This window comes from Dermochelys coriacea, chromosome 22 (genome assembly GCF_009764565.3).
Source record: "Dermochelys coriacea isolate rDerCor1 chromosome 22, rDerCor1.pri.v4, whole genome shotgun sequence".
Classification (NCBI taxonomy): Eukaryota; Metazoa; Chordata; order Testudines; family Dermochelyidae; genus Dermochelys; species Dermochelys coriacea.
In genome coordinates this window covers 5,403,250-5,418,672 of record NC_050089.1, presented here as the reverse complement: position 1 = coordinate 5,418,672, position 15,423 = coordinate 5,403,250, and the positions used below count along the sequence as shown (strand labels likewise).

General features: G+C 44.9%; 2 protein-coding genes across 2 annotated transcripts in view; one reads left to right on the top strand and one right to left on the bottom strand.

Annotated features, from left to right (window-relative positions):
• Positions 1-15,423, top strand: part of ARHGAP32 (Rho GTPase activating protein 32) — a 264,621-nt gene that overhangs the window by 235,258 nt on the left and 13,940 nt on the right. Inside the window, 8 exon segments of the mRNA XM_043501046.1 lie at positions 844-946; positions 3,534-3,642; positions 3,644-3,679; positions 4,501-4,583; positions 8,620-8,727; positions 10,184-10,329; positions 13,724-13,925; positions 14,611-14,756. Coding sequence (XP_043356981.1) covers positions 844-946; positions 3,534-3,642; positions 3,644-3,679; positions 4,501-4,583; positions 8,620-8,727; positions 10,184-10,329; positions 13,724-13,925; positions 14,611-14,756 — 933 coding nt within the window.
• KCNJ5 (potassium inwardly rectifying channel subfamily J member 5) overlaps positions 13,146-15,423 on the bottom strand; it is a 193,640-nt gene continuing 191,362 nt past the window's right edge. The window contains exon 8 of the mRNA XM_043501047.1: positions 13,146-14,729. The gene's annotated coding sequence lies outside the window, so the exon portion shown is untranslated. The remainder of the gene's footprint in view (positions 14,730-15,423) is intronic.

The window sequence follows — 15,423 nt, the reverse complement described above, 5'->3', positions numbered from 1 at the left end:
ACACGGGTCTGATCCTAATTTCCTGTCTGGGCTCATATCAAGTCTCATTTCCCTGTTAAAGGGGATCAGCTTTGCTCCCCCCTTAAATCCAGCGGGATGGATAGTTAGATCACATAGTGGAATTTCAGTTGTATTGAGAAACCATCTGGAGAAAACTGGTTGGTGAAGTGGCCTGAATGTTACTGTAAACCTAATTACATCCACTGGGTCTTACTTTCAGTCCAGTCTTATCTGGGTCTTTCTTTGTAACAAGTTTTGCACTGCAGTTTCTGTGGGTGCATTGTGTCATGTAACTTTCTAAATCCAGGGACGCTCAAATGCATCAGTGCCCTGCACATACAGAGATCAAATTACTAATCATAAAAATGCAGGTAACCCTGGGGTAGAACATGATATTTCTTTAACAGCGTACAACAGTTTAAACCAAGCAGGGGAGAAGAATTCCATGTTGAATTGAAGCTGCAGAAAGAATGTTGGGTAGACTGAACGCAATTGCTCAGTTTCAGATTGGCCGGGATAGGGGCGGTAACACCATGGCTCGTTTGTAAGTGTTGTAGATCTTCCACAACCACAGTTAGTGAGACCCTGTTTTGTGTCTCATCTGAGAAATGGCATCTCCTGCAGCGCTGCCCCGCTAACATCATGCTTTAATACTGACTTTAAGGAAAGCCTGCCTACTACCAGTTAACAGCATTACTTCCCGCACCTCCTTGGTTTTCCTTCGTCTCCCATCCAAAAAGCAACTAGGGAAGCAGCCCATTTGTGCTTAGCTTATGAGATCCGACACTATCATAGGCCCTCAGTAACATGGTCAACTAAACACTGGCCCTTTTTTCTTTTTAGTCCCCCAGGTCCTCAAGAGCTGCACCGAATTCATTGAGAAACATGGCATTGTGGATGGAATATACCGCCTGTCAGGAATTGCATCCAATATCCAGAAGCTACGGTATGATTGCATTGTATTCGATGAATCCCAGCACATGTTCTTTTAAATGCTTTGGTTTCAGAATCCTAGAGTTCAGTGATGACAGGCGGTGGGTGTCTTGGAGAACAGATGGGGAGGTACCATCACAGCAGCTCCCCAGTGCTCGTGTCTGCTTCATGAACAACATGCTGTAGCTCTGGAACATTTAAAATCTCACCTGTCTCTTTTTCAGAGAGGTTCTGAAGTGAAATGACAAACTTTGTCTACATGACAAAGTGTGACTGGTTTAACTTAAATCACCTTTTAAAACCAGTTTATTAAACTGGTGCAAACTCCCTGTGTGTAGGCCCTTCCTTCAGTTTAAGGACAGCATATTTTGATTTAGCCGAAACCTATTTCCAGTTGACTTAAACAAAACTTAAAGAAAGGCCACTCTTAGTCTGAAATAAGTGGGTCCTCATGGGTTTGTATTAATTGTAACTATATCAGTTTAAATTCCCACCTTTAGTTTATACTAGTGCAGGTTTCCCCATAGACAAGGCCTTGGCCATGCTTATACATTGCCTGTCTTTCTAGAATAGCATCAGCACATCTCCAATGGGCAAGGAACCCACACCCTTGCAGTGCAGGTTGCTCCCAGAAGGAACTCATTCTCCTTTGCCTTCACCTCAGTCCACCCCACTTTACTTTTAAATAATATCTTAAAATTCTCCCTGCTCCTTCCCCAAAGAGCTTATCTACACCTGGAGTTATTCAGCCACAACTATTCTGGAATAACTATTCCTGAATACCTCCATGTTTGGGGTCTCTTATTCTGGAATGCGTGTCTTGTTCTGGTTTAGCTTTAACCCACTTCGAAAGTGGGATTAAGCTAAACTGGACCAAGGCACTCTTACTGCAGAATAAGAGCGTCCACGCACAGTGTTATTCAGGAATACCTGTTCCTTAATAACTCCATGTATAGACAAGCCCTTAGAGTAGTGGTTCTTGGCCCGCAGGTTGTTTGTGACCCAATCATATGCGGCCCACAATGGTAAATAGGTTGAGGACCACTGCCTTAGAGTGACTTTTGCTGGCCCCCCATTTTAACATTTTTCCTTGGGTCTGACCCAGTCTGTTTTGTTCCCTTTTGAAGTTTTCCCAGGTGTTTTATGTTTTCATTGCACAGCTCCCCACATGCAGCGCAGGAGGCTCCTTAATTATGAACAATAACAATTAACTGCCGGACTAGCTTACCCAGCTGCTAGATGGGTTTTGTTTTGTCTACTCTTGGCTGCCTTAGCCCCATGAGCTGGTTTGCTTTTACTGAGATGCTCTAGGATTCTTTCCCTGCAAATGGTGGGAGAACTTTTCCACCCTTCGGAGGGAATTGTGGGAAGGCACTGGAGAATTATCTGCACTCAAGTGATTTAGCCTGCATCCTCATTGCAAAGTGGGTGTGTTCTGACCTGAGTTAAAGTGGAGCTGGGGTTCTAACCCACTCCTGTAGCTGGGTAAACTAGCCAGGGGTTGGGCTCAAAGGACCTCCAAACCTGGCCCGACATGTTTTCTGTAGCAGTGGAATTTGGCCTAAAAAGCAGGTTAACTGTGCAGTGAAGACATTCCCACGGGGCTACAAATATATCTATGGCTAAGGACACGGGTACAAGATTCTCCATTATGTAGTACAGGGAAGGACTTAATGCTTTGACTAGGCCCTAGAAGTACGCCAAAGCATTCAACATGGTTTGTCTTCCATGCATGTTACAAGCCAGAATGATAGTATAGCTGTGTGAGAACCAAGCCTCTGACCAGGCTGTTGTAGTGTAGACGTGGCTATTTGCTGCATAGGGGATCAGCAGTTTGATTTACATCTCGTGGAGAAGTGAGCTTCAGCTACAGCAATCCTCTGCTCACCCCTCACAGTGGCCTGACTCACTATGCTAGTCCCTGGCTAATTGGAAACAGGAATTTCCATGCACATATTCTAGTGGGAAGCGAGGCTTGCCAGCCCTGGCCCTCTGAGTGCAGCTTTTATTTCATAAACATTTGTGCTTTGGGTTTCTCTCTCTTTTTCCTCTCTCTGTGAAAACCAAGGGAATGCACACGGGTTTTCTTCATGTGGTTCCTGGCTCGGTTCATTGTTGCTGGGCTCTCTAGCTTGCCTCCAAGGAATTTCTGCACACAGTAGTTTTGATGTACAGCAGCTGCTGATAAGCCCTGATGTTCAATGTTGCTTTTGATTTCAGTTTCTAGGCCTTTGAAATTTAAAGGGGGTAAAGTTTTCATTTTGGCCCATGGTGAATTTTACCTACGCAGTTCTCAGTCACAATCGCTGGGGTTAGAGATGTAAATTGCCTGCAACAGCGTTGAGAATATACCCTATAAAATACAAGGGCATCTGCCTTGTTATGGGAAATCTGATTTCTGGGCTAGCCAGTCAGATGTAAATGCAACCAACAATGCCTTGTAAGAAACCATCCCATTTTGGAAAAACGTGAGCTTGCAACAGCACAAGCCTAACTCTTCTTCCTGTGAAGCATGCTCTTGTGTTCCTTTGACTCTGATTTGTTTTGAGTTTTTCTCCATCCCCCCATCTCCCACCACCGTCTGCCTTTCTCATCTCTAGCCACGAGTTTGACTCTGAGCAGATCCCCGACTTGACTAAAGATGTTTACATTCAAGATATCCACTGCGTGGGCTCCCTCTGTAAACTCTACTTCCGCGAGCTCCCCAACCCCCCTGCTCACATATCAGCTGTACGAGAAGTTCTCAGTAAGTACCAGCCGGTATCTCAGTTTCCACGGATTGGGCAACGTCACTGTGGGTTTGATCAACAGGAATGAGAGAGCCACCTGTTTTGTAAAGCCTGGTAACGGGGGCCATATAAGATAGACAGATTCTGAAATGGATCTTGCTGAAGATCTTTCTTTCCGTTTATGTTTAAAAAGGGTTACCCATGAATATGGGACTCTCAAAAGCATTGGCTTAGGCCAATCCCATTGGGCATGCTACTCCAACAGCTCTGCTGCTGAATCCAGACTAGGAGGCCACACTCTGCTGTGCTCATGTCCAACACTCCAGACTCGCAGCGCTTTTTGATGTTCCCTCTGAATCCGAGTGCAGTTGTGCTAGGGCACAATAACCCTGCTCTAGACTTTGCAGCACCAGGAGGGAGGCACTTGACGATTTGAAATGATAGTGTGAATCCCCTCATCATTGAGGAGTCCCCAACGAGAATTAAAGATGTCCCCCAGTGGCACAGCCAGTAAGGAGGGCATTGGTGGGAACATCTGCTGCTGCCCTTCTTTGAGATGAATATCACCCTCCCTGCAGCACAAGGAGTCACTCTGTGCCATCAAGGTGCAACTTATAGCTCCTGGCCAGCTTCATTTCATCTTGCTTTAATGTTAGTTGTATTCAGGCCCACCTCCTCAGCACACAGATACCACAGATGAAGGGGGCAGCCTAAAGGCTTAGGTTGGGAAGGTAGATCTATACAAACTAAATGCCAGCAAACTGAGCGCGAGCCAGACTATTTCATTTGCATTAGCAAATGACCAGTGTTAGCATCTTAATTTGTTATTTTGTTCCAGGATGCTGTGTCTGCTGGCTACAGATGAAGAACGATTGGTTAAATTCATGATGTCATCCAGCAACTACCCCCACCACACTACAGGTTAGTTTGCGTAGCCTTACCCCATCGCACTCCTTTCATTCTTTTTGCCGCTCTGACAGTGCACCAGGGTCCTAGCTTTCCATCCTCAGCCTGTCTAGGACGAAGATCACCAATGCAGACTAAACCGAAAATCACGTTAGGCTAAATATTGGGACTTGCACTGCAGCACAATGATGTCACTTGTTTGGAGGATGAAAAAAAACTCGGCCATTATACATCATCACTTACGAAGAGAGGGCTGACATTATTGTGTGCTTTCCGATTTCCCCACCTAAGATGGCCGCATTCTTCCTGCATAGTGAGCACGCTTGGAAGGATTGCTGACTGCATAACATGACTTATATTTTAATTAGAGCAGTAACAAAACAGACAACACATACTGTACATAAATCTCATCTGCTTTATTCTATACAATATGCCAGGAGGGAGTGAATACAGGGCCGCATGTCTGGCTGCCACACCACCCGGCCAGAGCCAGACACGCTGCCATGTTGCCCTGCGTGAGCACGCAGCCCCGCCACCCAGAGTGCTGTCCACAACGGCTGTGGGGAAAGGGTACAGCGAGGGAGGGGCCGGAGACTAGCCTCCCGGGTCAGGAGCTCAGGGGCTGGGCAGGCTGTCAGATTTCATTACGGAGAGGGGAGGTGGGTGGTGAGACTTTCCACGGGATATTTTTAATGATGACAAAAACCATTGGTTGAAATAACATTAAGGGAGAGAAATGAAGCAAGTAGCAGAAGACTCGGAACTTTGTCAGGGGTTTGCCCAGCAAGGCCAGTTGATCTGGTGAGACAGATGAAGATGCAGCACCTGAAATCAGGTGAAAAAGGAAGCACTGCAGCAGCACACATGTAATTGCGCTGAGTGCAGCTGTGGGCAGCACGTGTGTTTAACTAGCAGGACTGGCAGGGAAGGGGTTCTGCTGGCAGCACAGGGGAACTGCTCCCCCACAGGCATTAAAGAAAGGGAGGGAGCATTTGTGAATGTGGCAGTTGGAAAAGCAGCATAGGAATCTGAGCCTCTCTTTTTTGGACATCGTAAACTGCCATGCCGTGCTGCAGCCACTCAACCCTCTCCTTTGCCCTGGGACTCTCCCAGCATGGCCTCAAATGCCCTCAGTTATACCGTAGAGCAGGGGTCGCAGCCTTTCAGAAGTGGTGTGCCCAGCTTCATTCATTCACTCTAATTTCAGGCTTCGCGTGCCAGTCATACATTTTAAACGTTTTTAGAAGTCTTTCTATAAGTCTATAATTATAACTAAACTGTTGTTGTATGTAAAGTAAATAGGGTGTTTAGAAGCGCATTTAAAATTAAATTAAATGCAGAGCCCCCCGGGCCGGTGGCCAGGACCCGAGCAGTGTGAGTGCCACTGAAAGTCCACTCGCATGCTGCCTTTGGCACACGTGCCATCGGTTGCCCTGCCGTAGACTATCCCCACACTGGAGTGTGCAGTAAGTGGCTGGACCATGCCTGTTTTATAGGGGCAAGTTGTTCTGTCCTGTTGGCTGGTGGGCAGATTGGCCTTTCTGATGGTTGTCATGATGCCAGTGTGCCATAAAACAGTCTCAGGGGTGACCCTAACTATTTATACCATTGCAGGACAACCTTGTACCCCTTTAGGCCTTAATTCAGTTTTTTTCTATTCTGTGCCTCTTTCCGGTTTACTTTCCTCACGTGCCCCAGCCACCTCCCGGTCATTCATGGCAGGGGGCTGGGATATCTCAGCTTGCAGTCTTTGTCCTGTTCCACCCCAGTGGCTCCTGCTCTGTGCCCAGTTACCCTGGCCAGGTAGGTCTAGGAATGGCCAAAGGAGAAGGTTCAGATTTGATGGCACCAAAATATCGTGGGCTGCTCTTGTAGAATTTCAGCCAAAGCTGAGCCGGAAGCAGCCCCCTCTTGTTCTGGTCTGACTCTGATAAGAGCCTAAGGGCAAATTGGCTATATTCAACTCTGAACGTTCCTCTCCCTGCCCTCACACTGAAATTTAGAGTGGGTTGGATGTGAGGTTCTTCCTTTGACCCATTTCAGTGCCTGGGCTTCCGTATTGCCACCCGATCCCATCTGCACTGGGGGGACAGAGTAGCTCTGTATTTAAAACCTCCCCTGAAAAACCCCATTTAGGAAATCCCCATCAACCTAAAGCATGTTTCAGAGTAGCAGCCGTGTTAGTCTGTATTCGCAAAAAGAAAAGGAGGACTTGTGGCACCTTAGAGACTAACTAATTTATTTGAGCATAAGCTTTCGTGAGCTACTGATGCATCCGATGAAGTGAGCTGTAGCTCACGAAAGCTTATGCTCAAATAAATTTGTTAGTCGCTAAGGTGCCACAAGTACTCCTTTTCTTTTAACCTAAAGCATGTTGTCTTTCCCAGCCCCCTCACTTATTTAAGCTGCGGCCCGGAGATGCTTCTGCAATCACACTCTGCCCTAATGTCTGATTTTAATGTAGCAGCCTTGTTCTTGGAACAGAGAGGGGGCTAGGAAAGGAGAAAAACCTAGCAGAGAGATAAAGCAGGAATGAGAGCAGTCACCTTTTACATGAGAGGTATCAGAGTAGCAGCCATGTTAGTCTGTATTTGCAAAAAGAAAAGGAGTACTTGTGGCACCTTAGAGACTAACAAATTTATTTGAGCATAAGCTTCGTGAGCTACATTCGATGAAGTGAGCTGTAGCTCACGAAAGCTTATGCTCGAATAAAATTTGTTAGTCTCTAAGGTGCCATAAGTACTCCTTTTCTTTTACATGAGACAACTCTGCTGCAAGTGTTCCCCCTAGTGGTGACTGGGCAGAGATGGTGGTTCACTTGAGGTTTCCTCCTCAACGTTTCTGTGCAGCCTTTTTGGAAGAAAAGAGCGTTTTTATTCTTTTAATAATCTTTGGCCAAGCAAGAGTTTCCAGGCTGCTGATGGTGGTGTTTGGCAGCACAGGCTGTGGAAGGGCAGTGCAAGTCTTGTGGGGTTTTGTCCATTTCATCTCCAGTAATGCAGACTTTTTATCCGTGCATGTCTTTGCATAGGTCATGCGTGCAAAGAGAAACCAGGCAGGGATGCCAAGTAGGGTAGGGAAGAAATGAAGACCGGACAGGTCTGGGGAGACTTGAGATTCTGCACTCACCTCTTAAAGTTTATTGCTGCTACTAAGTGATAGAGCAGACTTAACTTGGGGGTTGCTCATCAGCACTCTTGTTAGTGTGAGAGCAGGTTCTCTTGTACCACCTATCAGTTATACCCTCAGTGATCCACACTAGTACCATGCAGAACTGACACCCCCCTCCCCCCCGCGGGCTGTAATAAATACAGTTAGCCCCTGAAAATTCCCAGGGGTGCTTGCCCTCTGTGCTGCTGAAAAGTAATGGTCTCTGAGTGTGTGAATGCTAGCTTGGAAAGTTTCACCCTGTATCTTATTTAGATGTATAAATATATCTCTGCAAGTGTCCATCCCGTAAACTAAAATACACCGTACAAAACCTAACAGAGATCATCCTAACTTGGTGCTTAAAGCCGGGATTTTCAAAGCAGCCTCTCACCAATCCCCTCTCAGGTACCTAAATAAAAGCATCCTCCACTTTACACAAAGAAAATAAAACAAACCCCTTCCCAAAACCCTGAGATAGGTTTGCAGCATGCCCAAGAAGTTATCAGGTTCTGCCTGAGCAACTGTTTTATTTCTCTTGCTCAACATGGTGGTAAAGCAGCCAAGTAATGAACTCGAGTGACTAGCTGGTTCTGTAGCCTGTTGAGCTAGTGGAGTTGCAGGTATTTTTGCCCACATCAAGTTTTGTTTGCCCGCCCTTGTGTTCTGTTCAATCTAACAAGTGCACGTTCCTTCAGCTGGACAGTGAGGAGAGCCTGCTGTAATTATCTGCCTGAGGCAACATTTTTGTCTTGCTTAGGGCGGCACATCATTCCTTCTTTTGCTACCAAATACAAATTAATTAATTGCGTTTTTCTGTGCTGCCAATTGCAGCAAGGCTTGCTAATGGGTGTTGAATGTTTGCCTATCCGTAACAGATTTTTGCATCTCTCATATTTTTCAGGACACTGGAGTTCCTAATGAGGCACTTGGCTCATCTAGCTGATTACTGCTCCATCACAAACATGCATACCAAGAACTTAGCAATTGTCTGGGCACCAAACCTACTAAGGTACTTCTATTAGATTTTCTCTCACCTTACATTTAAAAAACACACATAGAACCTGTTCCTCCAAGTAAACACTGCATGCTGAAGTTATTTCATGCTATGTTCCCAAGAGGATGGTAAATGTCAACACCCAGAAAAACCACTATGGTTTTGATTCTGCAGTTCTTATTCAAGTACAACTGCTATTGGTTTTTCAGTGGGAGATTCTCCGGAGAAAGTGCTTTGAGACTGGGCAGGTTTGGACATGCTGGGCCAGGTCTTCTACTGGTGTAAAACAGCATCATTCCCATTGACGTCAGTGGAACTACAGCAGCTGACCTTCTGTGCCCACTGGGCCTGTTTCACCATTATAATTCCACTGATTTTGACAGAATTACTTCTTATTTACAGCAGTGTAAATGAATGGAGAATCAGGCCCACCTTTTCCCTCCAGTGTCATTTTTTTCCTCTCTCTTGGTTAGATGTGGATACTATCTCCTTTGGTCATGCAGGAAAACTGGTTCCATTCTGTGGAACCACTGACATCCCATTGCAGCAGTCTGTATAGTCTGACATGAATACATATGGCTAGTAGGTTTCAGGGGTGCTGGAACAATTTGTATAGTGGGGGTGCTGCGAGTCATTGAGCCAAACTGTAAACCCTATAGATGATGGAAACTGTTTCAAGCCAGGAAGTGAAGTAGAACCCCCAGCACCTCTTGTAGGTTTCAGACATATGGAAATGATCTTGCCAGACCCTTGGATGAATTTTGTCTTCTGGAATGTCACATGACAATCTTACAATGCCATCCCTAATTTCAAAACCTTACTTAAAAAAAAAAAACACCAATATGACAAGGACAAGGGGTTTGGTTGTGTTAGTTTCTGGACTGTCCAATTACCATCCTGACATATCCGAGTCAGAGTCCCTCATGGGCAGTTAACAAGTGTGAGCCAGTTTCTTCTGTCTGACAATTTTCTCTTGGTTGAGGCTGCTTTTGAATGTTGGGGTCCTTGCTGAGCAGGGCTAGTTGGAGATTTTCCTAGCTCATGGGGAAAAATTCATTTAAAAGGCTACAGTGAGCTTGTTCATGAAGTTGACAATGCAATTACAAGTGCACATGGAGGGAAGGGGACAAAACAGGCAAGCCTTTGACATGCCTCACTCACCTCAGTCTGGGCCTGCAACAGCTGCTCCTCCCTCCTCTAGGGGTTCACTGCTCCCATTGACTTCAGGAGTCAGATCCAGACTGAAGTCATCACTGCACCAAATTCAGCGTGATGATTTGCATAGATGTTTGAAAACTAAGGGAGTTACATCAGCAGAGAATCTGGCCCTTCAAGTGCTATCTGGATCCATTATGGAGCCTGGCCTAAGTGGTGTTATATACCTGGTCTCAGCAGACAAGTCACTATGCACAATGAGCCCGTACCTATGGTGAAGTTGCATTGAAATTTAATCTGATGTGCATTTCCTTAGATCGAAGCAGATAGAGTCTGCCTGTTTCAGTGGAACAGCTGCCTTCATGGAGGTCCGAATCCAGTCAGTGGTGGTGGAATTCATCCTGAATCACGTTGATGTCCTCTTCAGCTCCAAACTCAGCTCAGTCATACGAGATGGAGCAGGTATGTACATTCCTTTGGGGGTTTAATTGTACCAAAATTAGGGGCAGAATTTTAGCAGAAACTCTAGCCTCTCCAGTAAAAATAGTGTTTACAGTAAAAACAAAGTCCAAAATTTTCAGGGATGGGTGCCTAAAGTTGATAGATGTGGCCTGAGTTTTGGGGGTTGTGGCAACCTTTCTCTCCCATTGACGTTGATAGCAATCAAGGGTGCTCTGTAGAATGGGGCCTAATAATTTGACATCAGCGATTACTGTTCTTTGCTCCTGCGATTCATGAATGTTTCTCTGTCTTGGCACAGTTGCAGTTTTTCCCTTGTGGAAGGTCTGTGGTAATCTTTAAGGGGCTTTATTACCAAGTTTTTGCTCTGCACACTCCTCCCTGTCTTTGCAACACAGGCTTGTGCCATATGGTACATACTCCTGCCCTCAAGGCCAGCATTTTCAAGCTTACGTGCTGAAAGTGTGGCACCCTGACATACTGAGCAGCCACAGCTCCCGCTGACCTTAGTGCGAAGTGGTGGTTGTCAGCACCTCTAATAATGGGGCTGCTTTAGTAGGTGCCTAACTTTAGACACCCAAATTTCAAATTTGGGCCCCACTTTTGATAAGAATCAGAGGGGTAGCCATGTTAGTCTGTATCCATAAAAACGAGGAGTCCGGTGGCACCTTAAAGACTAACTGATTTATTTGGGCATAAGCTTTCATGGGTAAAAAACTTATGTCCAAATAAATTTGTTACTTTTGATAAGAAACATTTTAAATCTTAAACACTAAAGGGTCCATTTTCCATGGAGCCTGGAGGCATTCATTAGCATGGCTCTGACTTGTTATCCACACAACTAGACCCATATTCTTGTAATTAGTGGCCAGTTCCCACCTTTGGCAGTGGTTTTCAAACAGGGATACATCAACTGTTCCAGATGTGTGCCTGGTTTTACAACATGCTGCCTAAAAAGCATTAGTGAAGTCTGTACAAACTACTATTTCATACAATTACTATATCAATGTTTCTCAACATGAGGGCGGGTGTCATGGGATGGGTTTTGCGAGGGGTCTCAAGTGCACGGCTGACCTTAGAGGGTGGCAGGCAGGGGCCCCCATGAAGCTTAAGACATATGCAGAAGCCCAAGCTCCACCCATCCAGGGCTCAAATCAGACTCCTGAAAGGGGTTCAGTAAGTCGTCTAGACAGGTTGAGAACCACCGATCTATGGGATGAGGCTACGAGGCACCCCATGAGGTTGGAGGCCTAGCAATGAACTGAACCATATTGTACAGGTCATTGGAATGATTAAAGGATTTGTCATTTGTTTAGCCTGTAAAATTAATACTGCTAACAGCTCCACGTAGATTTTAGACAAAGTTACGATTCAGCAGGGATGATAATCAAATATTGATTAAAGGTATAGCTCCACTTGGACAGATGAGTTCTGCATTCACTGCTCTGTGTGATACACCAAAACACAATGAGCCCAGTCTGTGAAGGCTTTTCTTGGTGCAGAAAATGGTCACAGTTCAAAACTAAAATTCCCATTCCTTGCAAATGCCTGCTATCTCCCCAGTGAAGTTACACCAGGAATGGATTTGACTCCATTTGTTAGAAATACAGCCTGGGGGTTGCATATATATGAATCTAATAGATATTAAAATATAAAGTAACTGATTTAATGAAGCTCATCCTTAGTACAAAATGGGCTTTGTCAGTGCAGTTGTCACTAACTATGGGCAGAGTTAAGCTGTTTGCCAGTGTATTTGATGCTTTCCATTTCCGTGTTAGGACCTCATTGTCTTCAGCATAGTAGATTTGCTGTCAGTCCAGCTTTCCACACAAGAGGTAATTATAAAGCAGCAGGAGTGAGGAGTTTATGATAAGAGTCCCACTTGAATGATGCAGGCATATTTCCACCCTGATTCTAGCTGATCTTTCAGAGTTAATTATACCTGGTCCAGGCTGTTTTCTTCCAGGGGAAGGCAATTATTTGGCTCAAGTTCTCAGCATGGTTTGTCTGTGTTTAATTCAGCTGATTTACCAATTAGTGAACCAGTCTCTGTTTTAATTGGTTGGTTGCTCTCAACGGTGAGCAGGAATGCTGGGGCTTGTCATTTGGTAGTAGCAAAGCTCGGGGAACAGTTTACAGGAGCGAGACAGCATGTATCATCCTGTAAGGGGGGGGCTGTCTACACTGCACTTGGGAGGTATGATTACAGCACATGTGGACATACACTGTGTCCCTGGTGGGGTTGTACCATCTGTGTTGCCAGCGATGCTGCTGAAGCGTCACTATTACTGTTACTCAAGCTAGCTCCAGTATGTAACGAGGATCTAGCTTGAGTTTATATACACAAGCTGCAGTCACACCTCCCGATGGAAGTGTACGCATTTCTAGTGCATCTCTTTAGGTGATGTCGAAGACTGTTTCTAACATGATTTGAGTGGCCACTGCTGATCAGCCTGAGCCAGGACATGTTTTCTATACCATTTTTCCAAGCCAGTGTGGGGATTGGGGCACTGTTCAGTGTAGAATAACTTTTAAACATGGCTCAAAGGCCAGTGCAGGCAAGGGCCTACATGCACATTTTATGCAGAGTTGTGTTGTTCAGTAAGCTGGCAAGGGATAATCATGATAACATTGGCAAAATTCATACGCAGGAGGGCTGTCGTAACAGGGTTGCATATGATTTACTAAACCACTCTATAAACTAGCTCTCTTGTAATAGGTTCCTTTGCAAGGAAAGTTGACAGACAGAGTTGTAGCCCTGGGAAGTAATTTTAACTAGTTTTGATCTTACAAAACAAAAGTATTTAACTCACTTTAAAGAAACAAAACCCAAAACTTTATTTAAGTAGCAAAAACACAACAGTCCAGCTCTTAATTTATTATGCTCTACCCCAAGATTGTTAGGAGTGATTTAAAGCATACTTACTAGTTGCAAGCATGTTTGTAACATTTTAAATAGCTCCCATTTAAAATGTTTAGATGTAGCCATTCTTCCGCATACTCTGAGCTAGAACCAAGATTGGGGAGTGCAAGTAAAACCAGCAATTAGAAAGAAAACGATCACCTTTCTGTACAGGGTTTTGAATCATCCTGTAGGATAACTGAAAATATTCTAGCCCTAGAATTCAGAGATGGTTACAAGCAAACCACTACAGAATGGAGATCAAGTCCTGTAGGCTTCTAGAGTAATTGACATAGGATGCAACTGGGAGGGAGGAAACCATTAGGATTCTGTAAAACTTTGCCAATTATTAATTCCACTGTTAGCTCTGCCATAACGATGTGTGTAATAGAAGGTATGCTGGCCTTTTCTTGGGTTTCTACGGGCTCAGGAAATGCTATAATCTATTCATGGGCCTTACTTTTCCTGCTGCTTCTCTCTGGTTTTCATTTGCAGGTCACACTTCCTTATCACGCCCCAAATCACTGCTGGTGTCCTCTCCCTCAACTAAGCTGCTCACCCTGGAGGAGGCGCAAGCAAGGACGCAAGCCCAGATCAACTCCCCTATAGTGGCAGACAGTAAATACATTGAAGTGGGAGAAGGCCCTGCTGCATTACAGGGGAAATTCCACACTGTCATAGACTTTCCATCTGAAAGGTAGAGGCTTTTACTTTTCTATCTCTAGAGGCGTGTTTCAACAGGCTTTTAATGATGACAGCGCTCTGATCTCAGCAAGAATTGATTACAATGCAGGATCATAGCTAGCATCCCACCCCCAGTGGGGATGGGGTTGTTCTGTATCCATGAGGGTGCAGCAAGACACACATGGCTCAATTTACACCTCAGATGTCTGTGCACGTTTGTTGTATGCCTTGAGTGAGCTGGCCATTCAACTCCCTCTGTCCCTCCAGAGATTCGTGTACGTACATGTGCATGGAGATGCAGCATGGGGTCAAGTAGCTTTTATACTGCAAATGAAATCCCTTTCCTGATATGTTTAGTTTAGTTATAAATTGAGGGAACAGGTACATTTGCCTATAAAATAAGAGGCATTCTTGGTTCAGACTCTGAATCCTGTTCAGGCCTAGCGCCTTAAAAATTGCACCTGCCTGCTACAAGAAGGAAATGAATGTCCTTTGTTGAATGGAACTGACCCCACAAGATCTGGGACTGGACCTTTCCAGGTAGAGGAGCATAAATATGCTCTGCTGCTGAAATATACATGTCTATTTTTCTGTCAAAGCCAGCAGGCCAAGTGCAGAAGGAGTCAGGTCTGGTTGGTAAAACGTAGTGACTGGCAATGTGACTTGAATGCAGATCCCCTTCTGCTTTCTTGCTCCAGAAAAAGACCACCCAACAAGATGAAGAAATCCCCCGTTGGCAGTTGGCGCTCCTTCTTCAACCTGGGAAAATCCTCTTCTGTCTCGAAGAGGAAACTGCAGCGCAACCCAAGCGAGCCCTCTGAAATGAAAGCCATAGCACTGGCAGGTAAGTAGGGTGCCCTTTGTTCCTACCAAACAGGGCGCTGCTGGGAAAGTAACCCACACTTAACACATTTCTCTGTTCCCCTCCAGTGCTTAGGCCATAATCCATAAATAGAGGTTTGAATCTGCTACAGCCTTTCATGAATGGAACCTGAGTTCTTTAGCTGAGGCAGTAGAGATTCAGTCATGCTTTTAGATCCAGGGGTGTCATTGCTATAAAAGCAACCCAACGGATCCATCCCCTCTAAGATGGAATATTCAGGACTGACAGCTCAGTGTCCTGGGAAAATTTACTGACATTACTAAACAGGTATAACTCTTATGCCAGAATAAGAGTGTGTTTTTCTGGTTTAGCTCGTCTCTCTTGGGAGCAGTATAAACTAACCTGGAAAAGGGCCCTCATTCCAGAGTAAATAAGGGAGTTTATACTACTATAGTTATACCAGTATAGTAACTTCCCCATGTAGACAAATGCTTAGTATCACTAAGACTGTGTGTAATGTGATGTAGATAGAGATGTGCCTCTCCCTTACTCACAGCCCCCTTTTATGTATATCCATCTAGTATCTCTCTCCAAATTCTCTTAAAATACCACCTTATAGTTTTCAGTAACTTTGAATCATTTACAATTTTCCTTAGTACAAAATGAAATTAGATTGAGGGGATGAAAG